The following is a 21,809-nucleotide window of genomic DNA, read 5'->3' as shown; positions in this document are numbered from 1 at the left end:
AACGGGGGGGCTTGATCCCTTCAGTCTCACTGCGAGGTTTCCCAACTCCTGAAGGTCACTGTGAGGTCAAAAAAGAATTGAATTAAAGTTAATATATGAATATCTAAGCTTTGACCAAAGCATAAGAAGGAACTGAAATCTTTGACTCAAACATTATTTCAAGAAAGATCCCTGTCTTATAATAGTGTGTGATTCAACTTCCTCATAGTCATGCATTTAACTCATACTAATCACATGAATATGACAGACCAGATTAGATTCCACACATTACTGACTGCTCTTCAGCCCTCTCTTGACTCTAATCAATTCTAACTTGAAAACACAATTCGGTTTAAAGTGCATTCTCCCTATTTAGCTGCACTTTCAGATCTAAATGTCTCTCAAATTACCATGTTGTTCAAACTAAATGGTGTTTCTGAGATAACCACGGGAAACTCACAAACACACACACTCACACAGTTCAGAAAATCTTTAGAAAACCTGATGATAAGTCATTTGTCTGATATAAACCTGTGATCAGTTTGGAAGATTAGGCTGAGCATAACAGAGGATCAGCACTGACATAACACACTCAGGGGAAGTGTATCATTCAGAATACAAGAAAACAGGACAGCATACTTGTTCCATTATTATTTTTTCCATCCTTTCTTCCCCTGAAATGACTCCTTGTCTTTGTCAAAAGAAACACAGGGTCCTGCAGTTTTGGGTGAGGCACACGTACAAGGAAATGTCTTGACTGCAACCCGATCCAAGCAGGATCGGGGTCTCATGGCCCCACAGTTAGTTAAAAGACCATAAGTAATGTATATGAAAAGAGCAATTTGTTTGATATAAATTGTGATTTTCATTTTCACAAACAAAAAGATTTTTGGGTCATTGAGTCGGTTCTGTTGGAAGGCTCTATAATGTCCTCACACAGTTGGTAAAGCTGAATGTTAACGTTTAAGTCCTGAAACATCAACAAGTCAATGTTTAGTATGATAGTTTACATGATACACTTTAATGCAGAGTTTGATCTCAGTAAGAGGAGGAGACACAGAACAGAGAAAGAGAGCATGCAGGCTGAAGCATGACTTTTTGGCTGGGACCACTCTAATTACAGTTTCCTTTAAGAGACTGAGTCAGGGACAGACAGAGGAGGGAAAGAGAGGGAACCGGGAACAGTGTCGCTCTGCATCTGTACATTTCATATCTCCACTCACTCTGGAAGGATGACTCTTGTACCTACAAGGTATTTATAAGATTTATATTATATTCTATAGATTTTATGTATTTTAAAAGATTTCACATAAATAGAGATATGTTTTATGGATTAAAAGTGACAGGTTAGGTGGTCATTTTGTCAATAACAATGTACAGCAATGTGTGGAGAGAGTTGTTCATCAGATTTTGTTGGACATCATGTTTTGCTGGGTGAATATATTGTTACATATCAGTAAGCAGTTCAGTTGAATACAGCTGACTCAAGAGAGTTGAATAACCAGAATTGTTCCCCACAGTACAAGTGTCTTTCAGCATCTCACCTGTTTCGCTAAATAAGTTTCGTGTTCATGTCGGTAAGCTGTTTGATTGAATTGGAATTTGAATGGAAATTATATTGACGCAATGTGTTTATTGTAAAAGCCAAACTGTACTTTAAAACACAGGCTTCTGGATTCAGTTTGTCTGCTGCCACTGTGCTGGTTTCTTCTTCTTTCAACTAAAATAAACTTGGTGGTGACTCGTTGGATCACATGAAGTTTGCTCTGAAATTGCAGCTCTGCAGATTGTTGATGGTTTTATTAAATCATTTAGAAATATCCCCATAAGTATAAAGTGTGATTTCAAAACACGGTTGACGTGGGAATGGCTATCACTCAGAGAGCTCAGTTGATGATCAGCTGTTTGTAAAAGCTCTTTTTGTGTAGCTTCTGCTATGTTGGTATCCTGCCTCAGTAACTTTGTTGTACAAGTAATAATGTCTTCAGCATTGACCAAGCCAGGGACTTTTTTGTTCAGCTCCAATGGAAACAGGTCAGGGGATGAGCCTTCAATGAACATTGCTTCAGTGGGTGGAGGCTCTCCCACAGAGAAAAATACTTAACTGACTCATTAATAATCAACTAATGAAACAATGGGAGCTGATTCATTTTATATTATGTGACAAGTTGGATGCTGGTTGTACTGTGGAGTATTTTCCAAGAAAAGTAAATGTCTCCTTGGATTATCACAGTATATATTGTGTATGCTGATAATGTGTATTATTCTACTATAACTGCTGATATCACTGAAATTAACCCTAAATAAAAACATTTAAATGATGGATTGATTTTTTGAAAGCCTGCTTTGCATCAGGCTGATACCCAGTTGCTGGCTCCAACTTAAAATCTATTGCAAAGACGTGAGAGACAATTTTCTCATGTAACTCCCAGCAAGAATGCAAATAAGCTTTACTTATTCATCAGTGTATAATTGTCTTTTTTTTTGTTTTGTGTTCACAGCATCCCAGATCTCAGCACCACAGTTTTATATGGATATCAAAACCAAACCAATGGCACACAATGTCCTGAACACGATGGCTGGGAGTGGCTCACCACCAGTCAGCCAGTGTATATCCTGATCCTCACGGTGCTGGGAGTTGTGTTGAACATATTTGTTCTGATGGTTTTCTGTCTCCACAAGAAGCCCTGCACTGTTGCTGAGATCTACCTGAGCAACTTGGCTGCTGCTGACCTTGTCCTGTTGTCCTGTCTGCCCTTTTGGGCCGTCAATGTAGCCAATAATTTCAATTGGCCATTTGGTCTGTTCCTGTGCAAATTTGTCAACCTGGGCATTAAGATGAATGTCTACTCTAGCATTTACTTCCTTGTTCTGGTGAGCATAGATCGCTATTTGGCACTGGTACATCCGTTGTCCCATGGTAGAATGCGCAGGCCCAAGTATGCCAAGCTGGGCTGTCTGCTGATGTGGGGTTTCGGATTGTTCATGAGTGTCCCCACAATCATCTTCAGGAAGTTGAAATATTTCCCTGAGTATGATGTGAATGCCTGCTTTCTGGAATACCCAAACCACACCTTGGAAATGCTCTGTGACAGGATGTTGATCATTTTTAGCTTCGTCATTCCAATTTCAATCATCTCATTCTGCACATTCAAAATTATTCAGACTTTGAAAGTCCAGCGTGTCCAAAGGAACAGCGCTGAGAAAACAGAGCAGAAGGCTACCACTTTGATACTGGCAGTCCTCCTGGCCTTCCTCATCTGCTGGTTACCGTTCCACCTGGTCACCGTACTGGACTTGCTCCTTAGGGCGGAAGTCCTGGGAGGGTGTCACTTTTCGAATGTCCTGGACATTTTGAACCAGATCTCAACCTATCTAGCCTTTTTCAATAGTGTCCTCAACCCCATCCTGTATGTCATCGTAGGAAAGAACTTCCGGAAAAAAGTTGGGGAACTCTTCAAGCAGTGGAGCATTAAGAGGAGAGCAACCATGGAGTCCACAAGCTCCCAGCTGTCTACTCTAAAGACTGTGAAATAAAGTACTGTTGTTGAACTGTTCCAAGTCCAAATTGCAGAGACTGTGGAGAATGATAATCAAATGCAGATCAAAATGATTCATATAATGACCTAAATTCTTTACTGGAAATTATTGTGTAATAATGTGACTAAACCATCTTTCAACAAGTCATTCTGTGAGGAGATGTCATTCAGGAAATGTGATCATTTGTCTCGGGTCATATGGGGCAGAACTGTTACCCTGGGTGTTACAGGGAACTAACAAAGGTGTCTCAAGCATGTGAGTAATAAGCATGAGCTGAAAAAAGTTAACCCAACACAATTATACTTTCACGTTGGAAAACAATATCAGTATGTTGAATGTACAGTTAGTGTGATTTAAATGTACCTGTAAAATAATGTATATAAATGTTCAGGCGCTATCGTGTATTTCTGATGACTCTCGTGAATATAAAATGTTTTATCTCTGAAAATAAGAATCAAATAAAACATGCAAATGATTTATGGGAGTCTCTGAATTATTTTAGCTGTCAAGCACACATATAATAATGTAAGAGAGCCCCAACAACTGCATGCTAAGTGTTTTCTTATGTTTCTGACTCACCATCTCCAGACTTTAAAACAGGATTCTGTTGACGAGTTTCCAGTGGTGACACACAAACATGCTCCCTTTTTGCTGGCTGTTTGCTCTCATTATACATTTCTCCCCACACTACCTTTTAATGGCCCAGTGTTGACTCAGTGTGGTCTGTGGGCAAGGGTACACCCCTAGTTGTCTCCGAAATGAAGGCATGTGATGCCAAACAGGAAATCTTGGTCAGGAGACTATTGCATGGTCTGAAAACTGTTGTGGAACGGAAAATGAAAAACACGCCAGAAAAAAGCGACCTCAAATGGTTGAGTGTGCACCAATCATACACAGTTTGACCTATTTTGTGTATTTTTGTCTGTCTTTCAGGATTCTGACAGCATGCAATTCATACACTTCTTTTTCGTTCAAAGGTTTTACACTGGTCTGTGAAACTATTCTCTGAAAAGGAAGGAATTTATTTTTAAAATGTTTTGTGTAGCGACAGGTTCACCCATTCTTTGTGGTCAGAGGCATTATGTTGTGTGTCCAATTTTTGTGAACAACATATATCAAGAATGCCTTGAGGTAATTTCCTCAAATATGGTACAAATGTTCAATTGGACTCACGGATGAAGTGGTTATAATTAAGTGGTCAAAGGCCAAGGTCCCGGTGACCTGTCGACCTGTCCAGAAAAATGCATAGACTGAAAGTGCTCTGTGTGGTGGAGGCATACAACCAGAGGTACGTAATTGAAGCTTTCTTTATGTTTGTCTGTGACTCAGCACATTACCTGCTGTTTCAAATCCCAAAAAAGAGGGGTTCAGCCTAACCTATGACAGTAAGACAGCTTATGCTCCAAAAATCAAAACTTTATGTCTAGTGGTACTAATATTAGCAAGCTATGCTAAAAGATGCCACTTACAAAAACAAATAAAAACTGTGATCTAAAGAAGTTAAATGTGGACTGTTATAAAGAATCGGATTGCACAATTTTTAAATGGTATCTTTGCTGTATCAAAGTTTTAAGACATTGAGGTTGACAGAATATGCTTCTCATGGTGTATCAATGCCAGTCCTCAAATATCACTCAACAGCCTCCATGAAAAACCGCCCACTCAGGGGATATAATTTTAGACACTGCTTTCACAAGTGAGTCCGAAAACAGTTTATTCTCACGAAGAAATGGAAATATATTTGCCAAGGCTGGAGAATAACATTTTACATAACAAATTTCCAGTCGCTGCTACGACTCCTGTCTTTGACAATGGAATTTTGTTGCTGTCAGTCTGATAAACCACCATTAGCCACGGTCCAATAAATCAATTGTTCCTTCTCACTTACAACTCAAATCACGATGAACATCAAAACTGTGTTGACACAGTTAAAAGGTTTTACAGGTACACACATTAGGTTTGAACTCATCCTTATTTCTCTGCCTCTACAGGTGCTGTTACTGTGCAGCAGCTTTCACAGTGATCCTCGGCTCACAGGAGGAGTAACTCATGGAAAATGCTTCAACATCTGAGCTTGTCTGCAACCACACAGATGCATGGGACTGGGTTTACACCATGCAGCCAGCCTACATGTCCATCATTTGCTTTCTTGGAGTGATCGGCAACTCATTCGTGCTTTGCGTGTTCTGTCTCCAGAAGCAGCGCAGCTCTGTGGCTGACATCTACTTGGGCAACCTGGCAGTGGCTGATCTTCTCATGGTTTCCTGTCTGCCATTCTGGGTGGCGACCATTCTTGACAGGTTCAACTGGAAGTTTGGGGAGCTCATGTGTCAACTTATCAATATTGTCATTGGGATGAATTATTATTGCAGTGTGCTGTTCCTTACGCTTGTGAGTGTGGACAGATACCTGGCCCTCACCAGACCGCTGTCCCACGGGCGGAAGAGACGAGCCCTCTGGGCACGTGGAATTTGCTTCAGTATCTGGATTGTTGGAATCTTGCTCAGCTTCCCTGCTATCCTTTTCCGCTCTGTGCAGTTTTTCCCTCATCTGGACATTGATGCATGTTACCTGGCATACCCCCATGAAGGCTGGAGACTGCGCTACAACATCACTGTCAGCATTGTAGGCTTCCTTATCCCTGTTCCTATTGTCACTTTCTGCAGTTACCACATCATTAAAGTCATTCAGAGCAGCCAGAAGATGAGACAAGGCGGCAGAGGGAGTGTGGAGAGGAAAGCAGCGTACCTCGTCCTCATAGTTCTGGCTGTGTTTATTCTCTGCTGGCTGCCCTACCAGATTCTCATTGTCTTGGACACCTTGGATCATTATGAGGTCATTTCTGGATGTACGTGGGTCTATGTATTGGACATTGGCAACCAGTTAACTACTTACCTTGGCTACAGCAACAGTTCATTGAACCCTTTCCTGTACGTGATTGTGGGGAAGCACTTTAAGCAGAGGGCAAGAGAAGTGTTTAGACTCATGTTGTGCAGGAGGAAACAGGATTGGGGGAAGTTTGGTTATTCCAGCCCCAATCATAACTCAACTAAACATAGTGAGACTACTAAAATCTAAATCTCATTTTAGTCAAATTAGAAAATCTGACTAAAAACAGGCATTAAAGAAGTAAGTTAGATTGAAATGCAATATGCTTTTTCACTTTCTTGGATATAATTAGACAAGACAGTTGATACCCATATGTATGGTATATGTAATATTGAGCTCTAGCTTGTAGCTAGTTGACTAAGATTAGCATAAAGAAACTGCTAGCCTGGCTCTCTAAAGCTTACTGGCTAACTAATCTTTTCATGTAACTCTTGGCAAGAAAGTAAACAATATTATAACATTTTCCAATTGTTGTAGGCTCAGATTTGTGTTGCAGATTTTCATTATTTGGGTTTTGGGATATGATGTTTACTTAAGTGACATGAAAAAGAAATTCCATATGTAAAATCATACAACTTAAAAAAGTCAATTTATTAAGTGTATTTTTAACATATGCAGCTCCATTTTTTTGTAAATTACCTCTTATACCTTGACAGTATAATTTCCTTTATACTGTATTGTTTGTCATTGTGTTCAGAGTTATTCCACTTCATATGATAAATTCTTATTACTAATTAATTAATACAAATTCTTGCTAAACAAAGCATGGCTATTTTAGCAATCCTTGAGGTGGTGATGTTTCTCATGGATGTTATCAGCTTCACCTGCTGTTATGACAGATGTGACAAAGACAAGAGTATAGCGTGTATAGATTGAAATATGCTCACTACATCAATATAAAAAGTTTAAGTAAAAAAACCTTGACCACAAAGCATTTAAATTACAGATGACAAATTGTCCGCTAAGGCATAAAAAACAGTCTCATCATTATTTAAATGTCTTATCTGTGACTAATGGAAGGACAAGCTCTGTGCTGTTTTGATAACAAAGGATTGCTTACACACTGGATGTGCTGCATGATTCAAGTCGGCTGTTGTTATTTTGACCATACAAGGGGTGACTCAGCTACACTAATATTTCAAATAACACTTGTCATCGTATACTGATAAAAAGGTTGGGTTGTAGTTTGCATTCTATCCATTTCCATGTTTGGTTTTAATCCACATCAAGTCTTTTATTGTCATCATTTTATAATCTTGAAATTAAGAACAGATAAGGGAAGGATAATACATTAATTAAGAGTTATGAATTATTAACTTTAGACAATCTGAATATTTTTTGGGAATCTAAAAGCATTAATTCATGATATCTCTACATAAAAGAATAGAGTGAGGTATTACATAGTAACATAATCATGCTATTTGGTTAAATTAGATAGATGACATTCATATGAACTGTTTATAAATCAGTGAGTTGATACTTCCTTTTGGCTTCGTAGACTGTTGTTATATTAGTAAACATTGTGTAACAGTATCATTTAACAGTTTTATTTTATGATTAATAAAATAAGATGTCACAGTAGAATTGTTTATAGTCCGCGGTAGCATTGATAAATTCAATACATTTGGTGAACTGCAGTTTCAGGTTCTCTCCAAACATTCAGTGCGCTGCAACTTCAGCATACGTGTCTCTAATGTGTGCAGGGACCAAAAATTTGACTCTTTCATAAACAAGTTGATGTATTAAACTCCTTGGCCAAGGGTGTGGAAGAATGCAACTGTGTATACAAACCCACTCATAGCACATCTCCCCTCTGACTTGCCGTATACTTTCACCAGGAGCTCAGTGTACACAGATGTTCCAGACGTGTCTCTTAACTTTACCCTTCGGGAACATTTTCAGCAGACCTATGGTAAGAACTCCTCCTCTCTTTTATTTGTGAGCATCAGAGTTTTTTCTTAACAGAGGCTGCACGGTCTTTAAAATATAATACGTTGTTTAGCGATTACATTGCAGACGTAAGACAGAAGTTTTTTTGTGCAGCAGCTTTGAAATATCAGCACTGCTTCTTTTTAAACCAACTAAAGCATTTTAATGATCATTTCTCAATTTTGTTTCCAAGCCCATGGAGCCAATGAAGATTACTTTGGTGGGAACACTTTGGTCTGAAAACAGCACCACGTCCCTGCCAGTGGGTCCATCAGAGTCTCCAACCTCCGCAGACTGGGATGTCCTTGAAACTGCCGTTCCCCCATACATCTTCGTCTTGTGCCTGATAGGTCTTCTCTTTAACAGCTTTGTCCTGGCAGTGTATGCGGCCCACAGGGATCGACTGACCGTAGCAGAGATATATCTGGGCAACCTGGCACTGGCTGACTTCATTCTGCTGTGTGGCCTTCCTTTTTGGGCAATGTATATACTCAACGACTTCAACTGGCAGTATGGAGATGCCCTATGTAAACTGGTCAACTCCATAATCATCATCAATTTCTACACCAGCATCTTCACCCTGGTCATGATTAGCATTGACCGCTACCTAGCCCTCGTAAAGACCATGAAGGCCAGGTGGCTGAGACAGACACGTTATGCCAAGGTGGCCTGCCTCATCCTGTGGATATTAGGATTTGTACTGAGTACTCCAACTATGATTCACAGAAAGGTAAAGTTTATCGAGGACCAACAGACAACATCCTGTATATTGGATTTCTCTCATGATATCTCTTGGAAGTTGGCTCATCAGATTCTGCTGAACATTGTTGGCTTTGCTCTGCCTGTTCTGATCATTGTCTTCAGCAGTGGAAACATCATCAAAGCTTTAGGTCAGAGGAGGGAGAGCATAGGTTTTCATGAGACTGATGACAGAAAGGCCACAGCACTTATGTGTGCTGTCACCCTACTCTTCTTTGTTTGTTGGGGCCCCTTCCAGATATTCACCCTCCTCGACACACTCTGTGATGTCAAGGTTTTGGACGAGGAGCTTTGGTTTCACACTCTCGATATAGGAAGTCAGATTTCAGCGTATCTAGCCTTTCTCAACAGTGCCCTCAACCCACTGCTGTATGTCTTCTCAGGGCAGTACTTTAGGAGGAAAGTTATCGCCATCTACAGGAGGAATAGGCATCCTCGCAGAGGATCAGATATGACCACATATCAACGCTCTGTTCTGTCCACTTACATTAACAGAGCAGAGCAAATTAAGCCTGTGGTTATTTTTAATGTTAATGATCAGATGTGATACTTACTCATATTGCTAATGGGTAAAATTATACAACATACAGGATATGCCTCATATTCCATAATACTTATGACAATAGAGGTAAATATGTAGGGGGAATGACTTGTGTTTGAATGAGAAACACAAATTAAAACTTGATTTATCTTAAATTCTATTTAGAGTTTTTCTTTTGCCATACAGTCGGCTCATATAGAAGAATGTTCACCCATGTACTTTGTGTACTATTGAATTCATAGTTCACCTGAAACAGTGGAATGAAAGTTTACTGCAGTCTCTCTAGACAGTAACTTCATTCATCACTTGCTTTTTGTGTATTACTGTAGTACTTTGTATTAGCAATTCAAGTGAATACACAATCTTCCATAATGAATGTATAAACTGATTGTGAAGGCATACAGGGACCTGCTCCTCAAAACAACTGACTGTACAGTTACAATAGTTGTAAATGGTTGATTAATAAGGATTTTATCCACTCACTTTGACTTTGTATGACCATACGCATATGCATGTTGACATAGGTGCTGTGATGAAAATCATTTAATTGACTTATTGGATTGACATTAAAAAAGGTCCTCTACAGTATTCATGTGTATCTCCATTAGTTCTGTTGCATGCTCCTGTTGTTCTGTTGTATGTTCCAACCTGACATCCACTTATTTCATGTCATTAATCTACTGTGAGGCCTTGTTTTGGCCTGGTTTAACTTTGTTTATGCCCATGCACTGCTGTGATTACATCATTTCCCCACCGTACTACGACTTTCATTTCCTGAAAGATTCTTGGAAAAGACTCAAAAGTTTATTTTACAGGGGGAAGGTCTTGGTTTTATGTTTTAGTTGCATCTTTCATTTAAGAAATTTAAAAGGAGGTTTTTATGGCTTTTGACAGTTCTCGAATTTGTGTCAGTGTTTATATCAATGTGTTGTCAGCACAGATGAATTGAAAATGAATTTTGCCAGATGCCCCATTTCACTGTTTTCAGCTTTGACAAAACCCTGAAACTGGAGTAGCTAAAGAAATGTCATCCTTTCTTTAATGCAATGCACACACATGCTTTTCCACATTCTTCTGTGAAAAAGATCTTTGTTCTTTATTGTCTGTGCCAATAATTACTCCCCTGCTTGCATTCTTTGAAAATGCAGGTGCACAAACATGAATCCCATCAATCAGAGCTTCCTTAACAAGATGTTATCCCACCCTCTTACTCAGATTAATTTCCACACATTCCATTGGTTCAGATTTGAGTCTCTACAAAGAGAATGAGGAGATATTTATTCCAGAAAGGAAGTAATTCCATCGTGCCGCATTCTTCACTTAAATGAAGAAGGGCCAGATGTTTGTGTGACCACGGCTAGTTAGGCAGTCGCACTGGTCAGTGGGTTTAATTCCATCCAGAGCACGTACACAGGCAATTTCTGGCCTCATCAAGTGGTAATTACAGCTGCTATAACCCACTGTTGTAAAATTTATGTCCAATCCTTGTATTTTAAGTGGATCTGAGTTTTTTCTGCATGAAGAGCTTCTTGTCCCTCTACTTTTTCAGCTAATGCCTTTTGTAAAACATTTTCAATCCTTGCGCATGAACGATACAGTTAGTGCACTTTTTGCAAGCACTGTCACTATTGTTAGCTTCAAGGAATGATTATTGGGTTCATTTAAAAAATATATTTTACTCAGTTTTATGAAACAATTATTTTTTATTGGGATATCCATACATACATTTCCTGCTGCCTACATCTTTAACATTAGTGTCTTAATGTCATCCCTCCAGGTTTTTCATCATACTGTTGACGGCCTGAGTATGAAACCTGTATTAAATCGTATGCTACCTGGTATTAAAAAGGTCTTAAAAAGTCAGCAATTTAATTAAGTGAACCCTGAACCTCTGTCTCATCACTCTTGGTACAGTCTAATAAAGGCAGAATGACCCCTCACCCACCACCCATTCCCTGCTTATTAAGCCTGATAGCTGCTTGTGTGAGTCTCGTTTCTCAGCAGAGAATGTCAAAACAAATCAAACTGTATTCAAAATGAATCTGTAATGAAGAGGCCCCCTCTGATAAAGGTTTACATATAGACCCACAGCTAAAGAGTATGCTTTGAATACCATGATAAAATCAGTAATTGCAAGTTTCTCTCTGCTTGTGGAGTAAAAATACAAAAGTGTGATCAAAAACATACTTAACTGAAATGTCTAACTCCAATGACATTGTTAGGTTGTTAATACTGATCCTTCGATGTGTATTATTTCTTCAATATTGTAGTCTGCTCTTTATACTTGTGTAAGTCTAAAGTGCTTGAGATAATGTATGTTGTGTTTTGGTGCTTTACAAATACAATTCAATTGAATTGAAGTGAAGAGACTTTATCTGCACATGTTTAAGTCACAAAGACAACTGTAATACTGAGGCAATACAATAACAGCTAATTAACTTTACTTTCTTTTATTTATGTATTTTGTAGCATTTTCCACCAGGAGCTATTTGCATCACAAAACACATCTCAGGTCAACACATTACAGAGCTCTTCATTGCTTTTTACATCCGTCATCATCATGTAAGTTTGGACTCAGCACTGCTAAACCAAACAAACTGGACTACATCTACCTCCGACATCATGGATCAGCACATGTATACAGCTGCCTATGCTCTTTTCTTCAGTGTAGGCTTCAGGGATTGCCATCCACACACTTGACCACACAGGGGCGCTGCAAACTTTCTCCTCACATTGCTTGATGTAGGAGTAAAGACACAGGCCGATCATTTTGGGTTTATTGGTGCCTCTCTTCCTCATTTTGCTTTCAGCACATCATGTTATCGCCACTACAAAGCAGGAAAGAAAGACTGCTGTTGTTCCTGCTTCTCATTAAACACTAGATTATAATATATAGTATAAAGACTTTCATGCACTCTGCACAGGGCCACGCTGGAGCCCTGCTCAGGGGCTCAGAGATCCATAAATGGTCACAGTTGCCAACAGAACTATAAACTATGCAGAGGATCGTATGATACAGTGTTTAAATCAGTGAGAGTGTTTAGAAAGAGATTAGGAAAGCTCTAGAGAAAAAAAAGCAGGGGGAGTTTTTATGTGGTGGAGGGAATGATTAGAGAGTTCAGTCAGTTTTTATATAGAGGTTTTTTTTGGACAGTAATTGCAAAAGGAAATAAAATACAAATTATTATTTATGAGCCTAATTTAATAGGTGTAGACATTTTATTGGACAATTTAACCCTACAATGTATAAAGATTTATGTTTCCATTAATTTGTGAATAGATTTGTTTTGTTATTTACATCGAATCGCAGAATTTTTATTTATTTTTTTTAAATAGAAAATGTGCCCTTATCTGCATTGAAAAGGTAACACTGTATAGGTATTTGCATTGGATGTAGGTCAAATTAACTTAACATAAGTACTTTAACTTTAAGTTTTTACAAGGAAAAGCATGAACTTCAAATTTAGAAAAAAAGAATTCATCTCTTTTATTTGTTCTTCCTTTCTATTTGTAAGAAAAAACGATACACATTTTATTAATACAATATTGGTTTAACAAGGGTGAAAGTGAGTATAGTTTTTACGACAGACCTTTAAAAAACGTTAACATTTCTGCAAGAGCACATAGTTATTACACTATGTGTGTTACAACAAGCTGTAGCAACATAACTATGCTAATGGAAACAATTAGTCAAGCAGATATATATTCTGTTATCATACAATAACCATCATCGCCTTTTCTTTATTGACTCAACAAACATAAACTCGAGCAGCCTCGTATAGACTCAAATTAAATCCGCCATGTGTTCCCCTAACAGTTTGTTCCGTGATGGCCTATCACCCAGTAAATTACATACAGTAGTCAGGGGCGACGAGGAGGCGGTTGCAGACTCTTCCTGTTTCTTCAAACCGTCTGATTAGGAAGAAGACGTCAAGACAACTGAATAACTTTTTCTGTGTTAATGTTTCTAATTTCTAAATGATTCTAATCTGTTTTCTAACGTTTTGAACAGAGTCTGGAGCAGAAGCTCAGCTGAAACCACAGTGAGTTGAACTTTATGATTTCTTTTTTCAATATTTGAAGTAAGTTCATGCTTTTCCTTGTAAAAACTTGATAAAAAAACTTGTGTTGATGGTTGATGCTGATAGTTTAGTTCAAGTTAGTTGACATTTTAGACATGAACTGAAACATACTGAATGAGTAGGAAACAAATCTCAAAACTTTATGAGAATGTTGAACTGTGAGAACATTTTGTCATTAGTGTCAAGTGAACCTTCACTTTCCTTCATTCACAGGGACACAATGTTTTTTTAAATCAAAGCAGCATAGGTTTACATATCCTGACTTTTAAACAATTCAAGCCCCAGTTTCTCTGAATCCTACATTTCCCATGATGCATCAAGGTAGTATCTATCTTTACATTCTCTGTGACTTGTAAACACCCATGTCTTTAAAACTCCACAAACCCAGTTTGTAACAAAAACTTTCTGTTATAAAAGTCAAATTTCAGATTCTAGAAAGTTTCTTTCAAAGAAGTTATTCATTATTCTGTTTTCAAATGGAAAGCCAGACATGTATTGATTGAGTCAATATATTTGACAACAGTAACTTATTGCAGATATATTGGTTCTGTTATGTATGTCAGCCAATAAGTCACAAACACAACTTGGTTTGAAGTAACTGAATAACAGCATCATGTTTGTAGTTTTTCCATGAACTGACAAGGTGATTCTTCCAATGGTAAAATATCTCACTCATGATCACGATTGTTTGCTTAAATTGATTAATTTGTTTGTGAATCAAAAAAAATGTAATATTCCCTCGGAAGTCATGGAGAAGTAAAACAAAAAAAGAAGCCCTATCTCACTATGTTAAGGGAAGTTAAATAAATCCCTGGATTCACTCCCTGCACCAAAACATCATGGGGCTTTCCCTGACCCCTACCACATCCTTCCCCCAAGTTTCATGTAAATCTGTTTAGTTGTGTTCGGGTGATCTTCCTCACAAACCAACCAACAAACAGTCAAGGGTGAAAGCAAAACCTTTTATCAATGGCCCTTCTATCTTAAAAGTTTGCATATTCAACTACACTGCTGTAACTGTCGCTCTGTGTTTCTCTACAAGCTGGGAGCGTATGAACCTTACATCTGTAATGGACAACTTCACCTTGGTGGCCAATCACTCAGACTGTAACTCGGTGGACAACATATTCAGGAGGAGGTCGTTCCTATTTTTCTACATGGCCATCATCATCACCGCCATCCCGTCCAACGCCTTCTCCCTCTACGTGTCATGGCAGCACATTAGACAGAAGAATGAGCTGGGTGTGTATTTGTTCAACCTGGCCCTGAGCGACCTGACCTTCACTGTGGGTTTGTCTCTGTGGCTGGACTTCCTGTGGAAGGGAGTCTGGAACCACGGAGGTTACATGTGTTTGCTCTCCGTCTACTCTCTCTTCACCAACTTCTACACCAGCGAAGCTTTCCTCTGCTGCGTCGCCATCGACCGCTACCTGGCAGTGGTCCACCCACTAAAGTGTGCATCCTTGAGGAAAGTTGGCACTGCAGCAGCAGTGAGCGTTGCCATTTGGGTGTTGGTGATGTGTTTCAATGCCGCCACCATCACGTGGGAGGACTCATACCTGGAAAACAACAAGTCTTACGTGTGCTTCGACACCTTCCTCCCGCTCTCAGAGAATCTGTTTCGTGCAAACATGTTGCGCTTCTTCCTGGGGCTTGTAGTTCCTGTTCTCCTGGTGGTGTTTTCCACCTGGGGGATCTGCATGGCGGTGAAATCCAACCAGGCCACAGAGGAACAGGAGCGGAAACGGATTTCCAGGCTGCTGACAGTGGTTCTACTCTGCCTCTTGTTCTGCTTTGGACCCATCCACGTCATGATGCTGCTCCGAGCGCTGGTGTATCACTGCACTGACGTTGCATGGTTCCTCTATCCCTACAAAATCAGCATTGCCATCTCAAGCCTCAACTGCCTGGCAGACCCGCTGCTCTACTGCTTCATCACGAGAACAGGACAGAAAAATGTTAATCAGGTTGTTCTCTTCTTCCAAGGAAAGAAGAGAAGCAAACATGAGGGTGTGGTGTAGAGGTAACGCAGGATAGGAAATGATAATTATGAGACATCTAGTTGCAGAAGTTGAGAATAGACATGTTTCAAGAAATAAAGATAGTGTAGTGTCTATTCTTCAACAAAAACTCAGATTTTATAGTTAAAACCGAAGCAGATGAGTCTGAAAACGACATTCTGCAAAAGTAATTTTTAACAACCATTACTCAAACAGGAGTAAATGGGGAATTTGTGAAAAAATATATATTTTGTTATATATAATTATTGATGATGATATCCTACTGTCACCATTATTTTTATTATTGGTGCTATAGTTGCTCTTATAGGCGTCCACCGGCGTGGACATTATCATTATTATTATTTTGACTGTAGAGATTATTTTATCATTGGTGGTTGTGGTGACTGAGGATTATTTTTGCTTCTGAACAGCACAGTGGTGTTGAGGTAGTCTGAGCTCATTCAAAGATGGACGTCACATGTAATGTGTTGTTGTATGTTTGTGTGTTTATGTACGTGTTTTGTTTTAGGTATGTTTATCAAAAATGGGGACGGTGTAATATTTAAGAGACTAAGCTGATATATTTTTTCTTGTAAGTACCATCATCCTTTCAAAGCCAATGCCAATATCCAACCTGTGAATGGTCTCATATTAAAATGAAACAAATAAATATGTGTGAGTTCAATGTTTTCTTTTCAGTGATTTCAATAGCAAACTGATCCTAAAATTCAAAAGTATAAAGAGAAATCGCTCTGACTTTTATTTTATACAGCTATTGTGTAATACTTGCAATTCATCTGTATGTTGTGTTTTGTTATATATATAACTAAGATAATATATATCTATATATAGAGAGAGAGAGAGTGCTTTCATGTTCAGTGTACAAAATGGCAAATATGGATTTCCGAAGCTCTCTAGTGGACAGTTATGGAAGTGCAGCAAGCTGTGATAATTTCACATACAAATATATTTTATGTAGATATCACAAAATAATGTTATCGAATAATCTGTAGTGTTTTGTTCCAGCAAATAGCTATTATATTATATTATAATGATCTACAATAATTGTTCCTTTAATATCATCAATTCTTCTTGTTTGTTTGACACAATAATCTAATAACCTCAGAATTGTTTATTGAACCTAACAAGAAAACACAAACTCACGTTCCTGCAGCTTATACACACACACACACACACACACGTGTAAAAATGTACAAAGGCACACAAAGGAAAGTTCAACCTTGTGGGGACCTTAATGTCCCCAGTTTGGAAGCGAGTCCCCACAGTGTCCCTGTGAAAAACACGTGACATTTAAAGTGTAATCTTGATCTTTATTTATACAGAATCCTGACGACCTCAGAGATGGAGGAGCTGGCAATAATCTGCATCTCACGTTTTATTACCTCTGGTATTAGGAATGCGTGACACTCATTTTGCCATCATGCCTCCGTAACAACACAGGCTGGAAAGGACATGTGCTCGTCCATGTGAGTCTGTGTTCTGCCTCTCTCTCCCATCCATCCATCCATCCATTCATCCATCCATGTCAGATAAGATGCTTCACCTAACACTGAAACACCTGCATCAGCAGAACCTTGGGGGCCATAAAAGAGCCATTATGAATATTCATCCTCTCACCTTGCACCGCCCTTGTGAGGCACAAGTGGAAGTGGAGATAGCATGAGGATCAATAGGTTTGGTCAGTGAATAGCAGCGTCTACCTGGGTGCTGGCAGAGTTTCAGTCGTGGCACATGTGAGCCTGTTCCCTTTCAGGCAAGACGGATACATGGGACAGTGAGGTCTTGACCTTCTATGTAAAGTGCCTTGAGATAATGTATATTATGATTTGGCGCTATACAAATAAAATTCAAGTAATTAATCATCACTGGGGATCTGACATACGTACACACACATGTAACAGGAACATGATGCGTGTTGGAATTTTAAAAAGCAGTGTGCAGCTACAGTGGGGATTCATGACATTTCAGTTTTTGTTATCTTGTTATCAAGGATCCTCCTCGTGTTAAACATAATCAACTTGTGCCAATCGCAGCCCTGGCGGCTGGGACTGGTGCTGGCAGATGAAAACTCCTGCAATTCTCAGGGTAACGTCCACATGCACGTGCCACAGAGAAGAATCACTGACAAATACACTCGTGTGCTAAAAAAGGAAACAGATGGACAAATATAGCAGTCCGGGGCTGTGAGGTAACCACATGACATAATCCAGTTCTGATCTCAACTAAGAATAGACTCGATGTAGTTTTATTGTATTTACTTCAATAGGTCCAAGAATAAATCAAACAGTCAATAGAGCTTTATTTACATTCAGCAATTTCTGATGTCCAACTATGAAGTAGATTTGCTGCAGTAAAACTATCAAAAATGCTATATTTGCTTTTTCAGAAGAGCAGGCAGTTTCTTTCATACTAGTTTTTCATTATTCTAAACAGTTATATAATTAAAAAAGATAAGAATAATTGAAATAATACATAGAGATATATATATATATATTTATAGTTGTACGTTTCTCTTCCATTTTCAGTGTGACTCATCGATAATAATACATATATTTAGAGCAGAGAGCATTTCAAAGTACTGGAATTTTTAAAGTGTTTTTTACAAATGTGACAAATGATGGCGAGAACACTGAAGCTCAACCATACTTAATAATACATTCTTTAAATGAATTATTTTATGACTGTTTGTTATTTTTATGTATTTTAATCGTGTGTTTTGATTTGAGAAGCATTTTGTTTCTTGGTTTAGAAGAATTTGTTATAAATATATTATTATTATTGATATTATCATTTACCAACAACTGTCAACTGTCATTGTTGTCACCCACACTCAGACATAAACCTCTGATCGAGGTTTAAAACCTTCTGTGTTGTTTCAGCATCAGATGACTGACATGCCAGTTCCTCTTCTTCACATCACATCATATTATCATATCTCTTCACTCCAGTATCTTCACTGCCAGACACATTGTCAGGAGAACTTCACATATCCCTCCTGTTGCGTTGGATGTCAAACACGCCGGGCTCCTCCGGGCGAGCGTCTGACACTCCCTCCAAAGTGTTTTCCTCTTCTTCACCATCCTTCCTGTTGCTCTCAGCACTTTCACACTTTCTCCTCATCAGCTACTTATTCTGGAAACAACCTCATCATCTGACTGAAAGTGAGGGAAATGAGTCCTGGCGTTATGATTAGGTCATGTTTGTTTCGAGGTTTATTGTATTTCATGGCATTCTGTCACTATTTCTGTGCTTTTTCTCTTTCTTTAGAAATGCCTCTAGCTCGTATCCTTAATGAGGTAAATAAAAACACTGAACGATACATTCATATCTGAAGTGAAAGTTTTAGAGTTTGAATATATATATGAATAGAAATCTTAATTAAATACTTTTTTTAATCTGATCTGAAAGGGCAAATTTATGATAAGGGATTTGATCTTTTTCATCTTAGTCAGAACAAAGTAGTAAAATAAAGATGTGACTGAAAACTTTGACTATTACTGTAATTGGCCTATAGAGTATTTACTTTATATGTTCACCCTCATATCATGTCATTTTTTCCCATATACTTCTTGCATCCTTTCAGCCTTCAGACGCACTTCCTCAGCTTTGAATTTTGAGGAAAAGTCTCACCCACACCCTCGGTGAGTCACACTATTTTGCAAGTCAAAGATCATTAAAGTGGAACTCCTCAGGAGGAATCACTTGAGATCTTAAAATAAAAAGAAGAAGACAAGTTCAATCTCTGTATGAGTTGTACCACAAAGCTGAGATATGTAAGTTTTATGACTAACAAAAACACTAGAAATAGAGAATGAGGTAACCCCTCACAGTGCTCTCTCCTCACAGGTGATTCATGAGCATTTTCAAACACATTAAAGAGAACTGAACATGAGCAACTCTTACAACCCTTCGATTCGATCTATCCGGAACAGGGGGTGAATTTTTCTGCGCCCTCCCCACTTGATGGATGAATTTGTGTTTCTGCAGTGCCCTTCAGGATAAATTGCAGAGCTCTCTAATGGTGGAAAGGTTCTCACTGACGCCTGAAGAAATGTTGCTCTGCACCAGGAACGCTCAGTTTAGTGTTTTACTCATCATCTCTTGGCAGAGCTTCATGTTTCAGATGAAGTCCAGATGGATAAAAAAAGAAATTTAAAATTCTCCTGCTTAATAACATTAAATCTGCAGATGAAGACGAAGCCCCTCTCCCCCCACTGGCTGCAGAGGAACACAGGGGACACATGGTTCCACATGAAACTATAAAAAGCAAAAGGGAGGAAGCAGGAAGAGGAACAACTTGTGCAGATCCTAGTCCATGGTGCAGATTTCAAGCAAGCGATAATTAGGCAAGGACAGCTCGAGGTGACGTAACAGTATGACAGTTAAAATCTGTTAACATGTCTATCAGTACATTTGTATAATGTTATGTTATAAAAATATACTTGTGGAGAAATTCAAAACAAGCCAGGCTTGCAGCAGCTTCCTTTTTTTCCAATTTGCCTATCAAAACATTTTGTTGGCTGACAAAAAGAACTTCCTCTTCCATATGTATGTAGGTGCAGTCGTCACCGCTATTCTGTTCTGTCATTTGTGCATGGTTCTCTTGGAAAACATCTTTCTTTTAGATCAATTATCTTGTTGCATCCTGTTTACTACAAGTCACATTTACCAATTCACACACATGCAGCACTTTTTCTGCCACACGTCATTTACATTCTGGTGGAGCAGCCGTCAGGGGCAATTTAGGGTTCAGTGTCTTGCCCAAGGATGCACACAGACTGTAGGAGCCAAGGATCAGGCAAAGACCTTCTGGTTAGTGGACGACCCGCTCTATGTGCTGAGCCTTAGGGAATCATTTTACAAGTAATTGTGGTATTGTTGTAATTCCCAGCACTGCACCAGATATTGCAGAGAGACTGTGAGTTTCAGGATTTTTTACAAACGTGTTTGCCGTGTTATACTAGATTACTTAAATATGTTATGGTGTGCAACCCCATTTTAAACACAGCACATGAAAGTAATCTTTTCTTTTGTATATGTGATTATTAATGTAATTGATGCTGTCATTTTGTTACTTTTAGAGCATTTTCATACACAACTGGTGTTTGATGGACATGCAGGATCACCTTCTCTCACCACTTCCACTTCAGTATAAATGAATCAGATTGACATGACTACAGTGACGATCACAGAAATAGAGTCAAAAACTAATTAAAAACAACCTGAGAGAATAAAACCCCATTTGGTGTTTCATCATGTGTGGGGGGAGACATGGAGCTGAGGGTAAAGAGATAGAAAGATAGTGATCGACAGACGACAGAGAAAGAGAAGAGGAGAAGGGCGGAGGCAGGTTGAGGTCACTTCCACCTTGAAGGAAACACACACACACACCCTTTCCATGACATGCGATTTATGGCCCTCCCATACACTGGCCTGCCTCCCTGATTAATTCCTTCTGTGGTGCTTTCAGCTGGGTCGCTCTCCTCAGTGCAACACACTCTGAGCACCTGACCGTGGCTCTGAGCGAGACGTGCACAGATGGAGTCCTTGGGCTCCATCACCCTGCAACACGCCATGAGTTGCTTACATAACAGTGTGTTTTGTCATTTAATAACCCACAAAAGCTGCATCGAAGCAAATTCACAGTGATAATGTAATTAGAATATTGGGTTGGGATACAATTTTATGAGGAGTGGGGGAAAAAAAGCAATGGGATAAAAATAAATGCAAGACAGGGTGACATATTGTGTTTGAATTGATTCAGTAAATTGAGATCATTTCTAGTTTGTCCTTTTGTCACCTTGTTTTGTTTTTGGTCTTGTTGTTTTTTTTTATGAGGACAAAAGAGCGAATAATGTCGTAAATAGCTGTAAAACCTGAGATCACTGATGAGCATTGACTGTATTTACAATTACTGCATTAAATACTTTCACATATTTTGACACAACAGGAATAAATTACATTAAACTAAAGGTCAAATTTAACTGTTTTCAATACGTCACTTTTTTATGGGAACCATCATTTTTCACAGCCACTTATCAGAAGTGAAAATCTCCATTCCATTTTAAT

The 21,809-nt window shown here is 38.8% G+C and overlaps 4 protein-coding genes across 4 annotated transcripts; all 4 read left to right on the top strand.

The window, feature by feature from the left end:
• The first annotated feature begins 1,035 nt into the window (after positions 1-1,035).
• LOC109636342 (B2 bradykinin receptor-like) lies at positions 1,036-3,994 on the top strand. The gene is made up of 2 exons (XM_020097984.2): positions 1,036-1,231; positions 2,481-3,994. The coding sequence occupies exons 1-2, from the start codon at positions 1,212-1,214 to the stop codon at positions 3,514-3,516; spliced, it is 1,056 nt and encodes a 351-aa protein (XP_019953543.1). The 5' UTR covers positions 1,036-1,211; the 3' UTR covers positions 3,517-3,994.
• Positions 3,995-5,497: 1,503 nt separating this feature from the next.
• Positions 5,498-6,707, top strand: LOC109636257 (B2 bradykinin receptor-like). Its single transcript, XM_020097878.2, has one exon. The coding sequence runs from the start codon at positions 5,569-5,571 to the stop codon at positions 6,595-6,597; it is 1,029 nt and encodes a 342-aa protein (XP_019953437.1). The 5' UTR covers positions 5,498-5,568; the 3' UTR covers positions 6,598-6,707.
• A 1,471-nt stretch (positions 6,708-8,178) lies between these two features.
• Positions 8,179-11,525, top strand: bdkrb1 (bradykinin receptor B1). The gene is made up of 2 exons (XM_020097879.2): positions 8,179-8,320; positions 8,531-11,525. The coding sequence occupies exons 1-2, from the start codon at positions 8,264-8,266 to the stop codon at positions 9,641-9,643; spliced, it is 1,170 nt and encodes a 389-aa protein (XP_019953438.2). The 5' UTR covers positions 8,179-8,263; the 3' UTR covers positions 9,644-11,525.
• A 2,003-nt stretch (positions 11,526-13,528) lies between these two features.
• On the top strand, positions 13,529-16,391 carry gpr65 (G protein-coupled receptor 65). Its single transcript, XM_020097880.2, has 2 exons — positions 13,529-13,680; positions 14,762-16,391. The coding sequence occupies exon 2, from the start codon at positions 14,772-14,774 to the stop codon at positions 15,738-15,740; it is 969 nt and encodes a 322-aa protein (XP_019953439.1). The 5' UTR covers positions 13,529-13,680; positions 14,762-14,771; the 3' UTR covers positions 15,741-16,391.
• Positions 16,392-21,809: the final 5,418 nt, after the last annotated feature.

Source organism: Paralichthys olivaceus, chromosome 12, assembly GCF_024713975.1.
Source record: "Paralichthys olivaceus isolate ysfri-2021 chromosome 12, ASM2471397v2, whole genome shotgun sequence".
In the NCBI taxonomy this organism is placed as follows: domain Eukaryota; kingdom Metazoa; phylum Chordata; class Actinopteri; order Pleuronectiformes; family Paralichthyidae; genus Paralichthys; species Paralichthys olivaceus.
The sequence above is the reverse complement of the archived record's forward strand: the minus strand, read 5'-3'. Positions and strand labels throughout refer to the sequence as shown.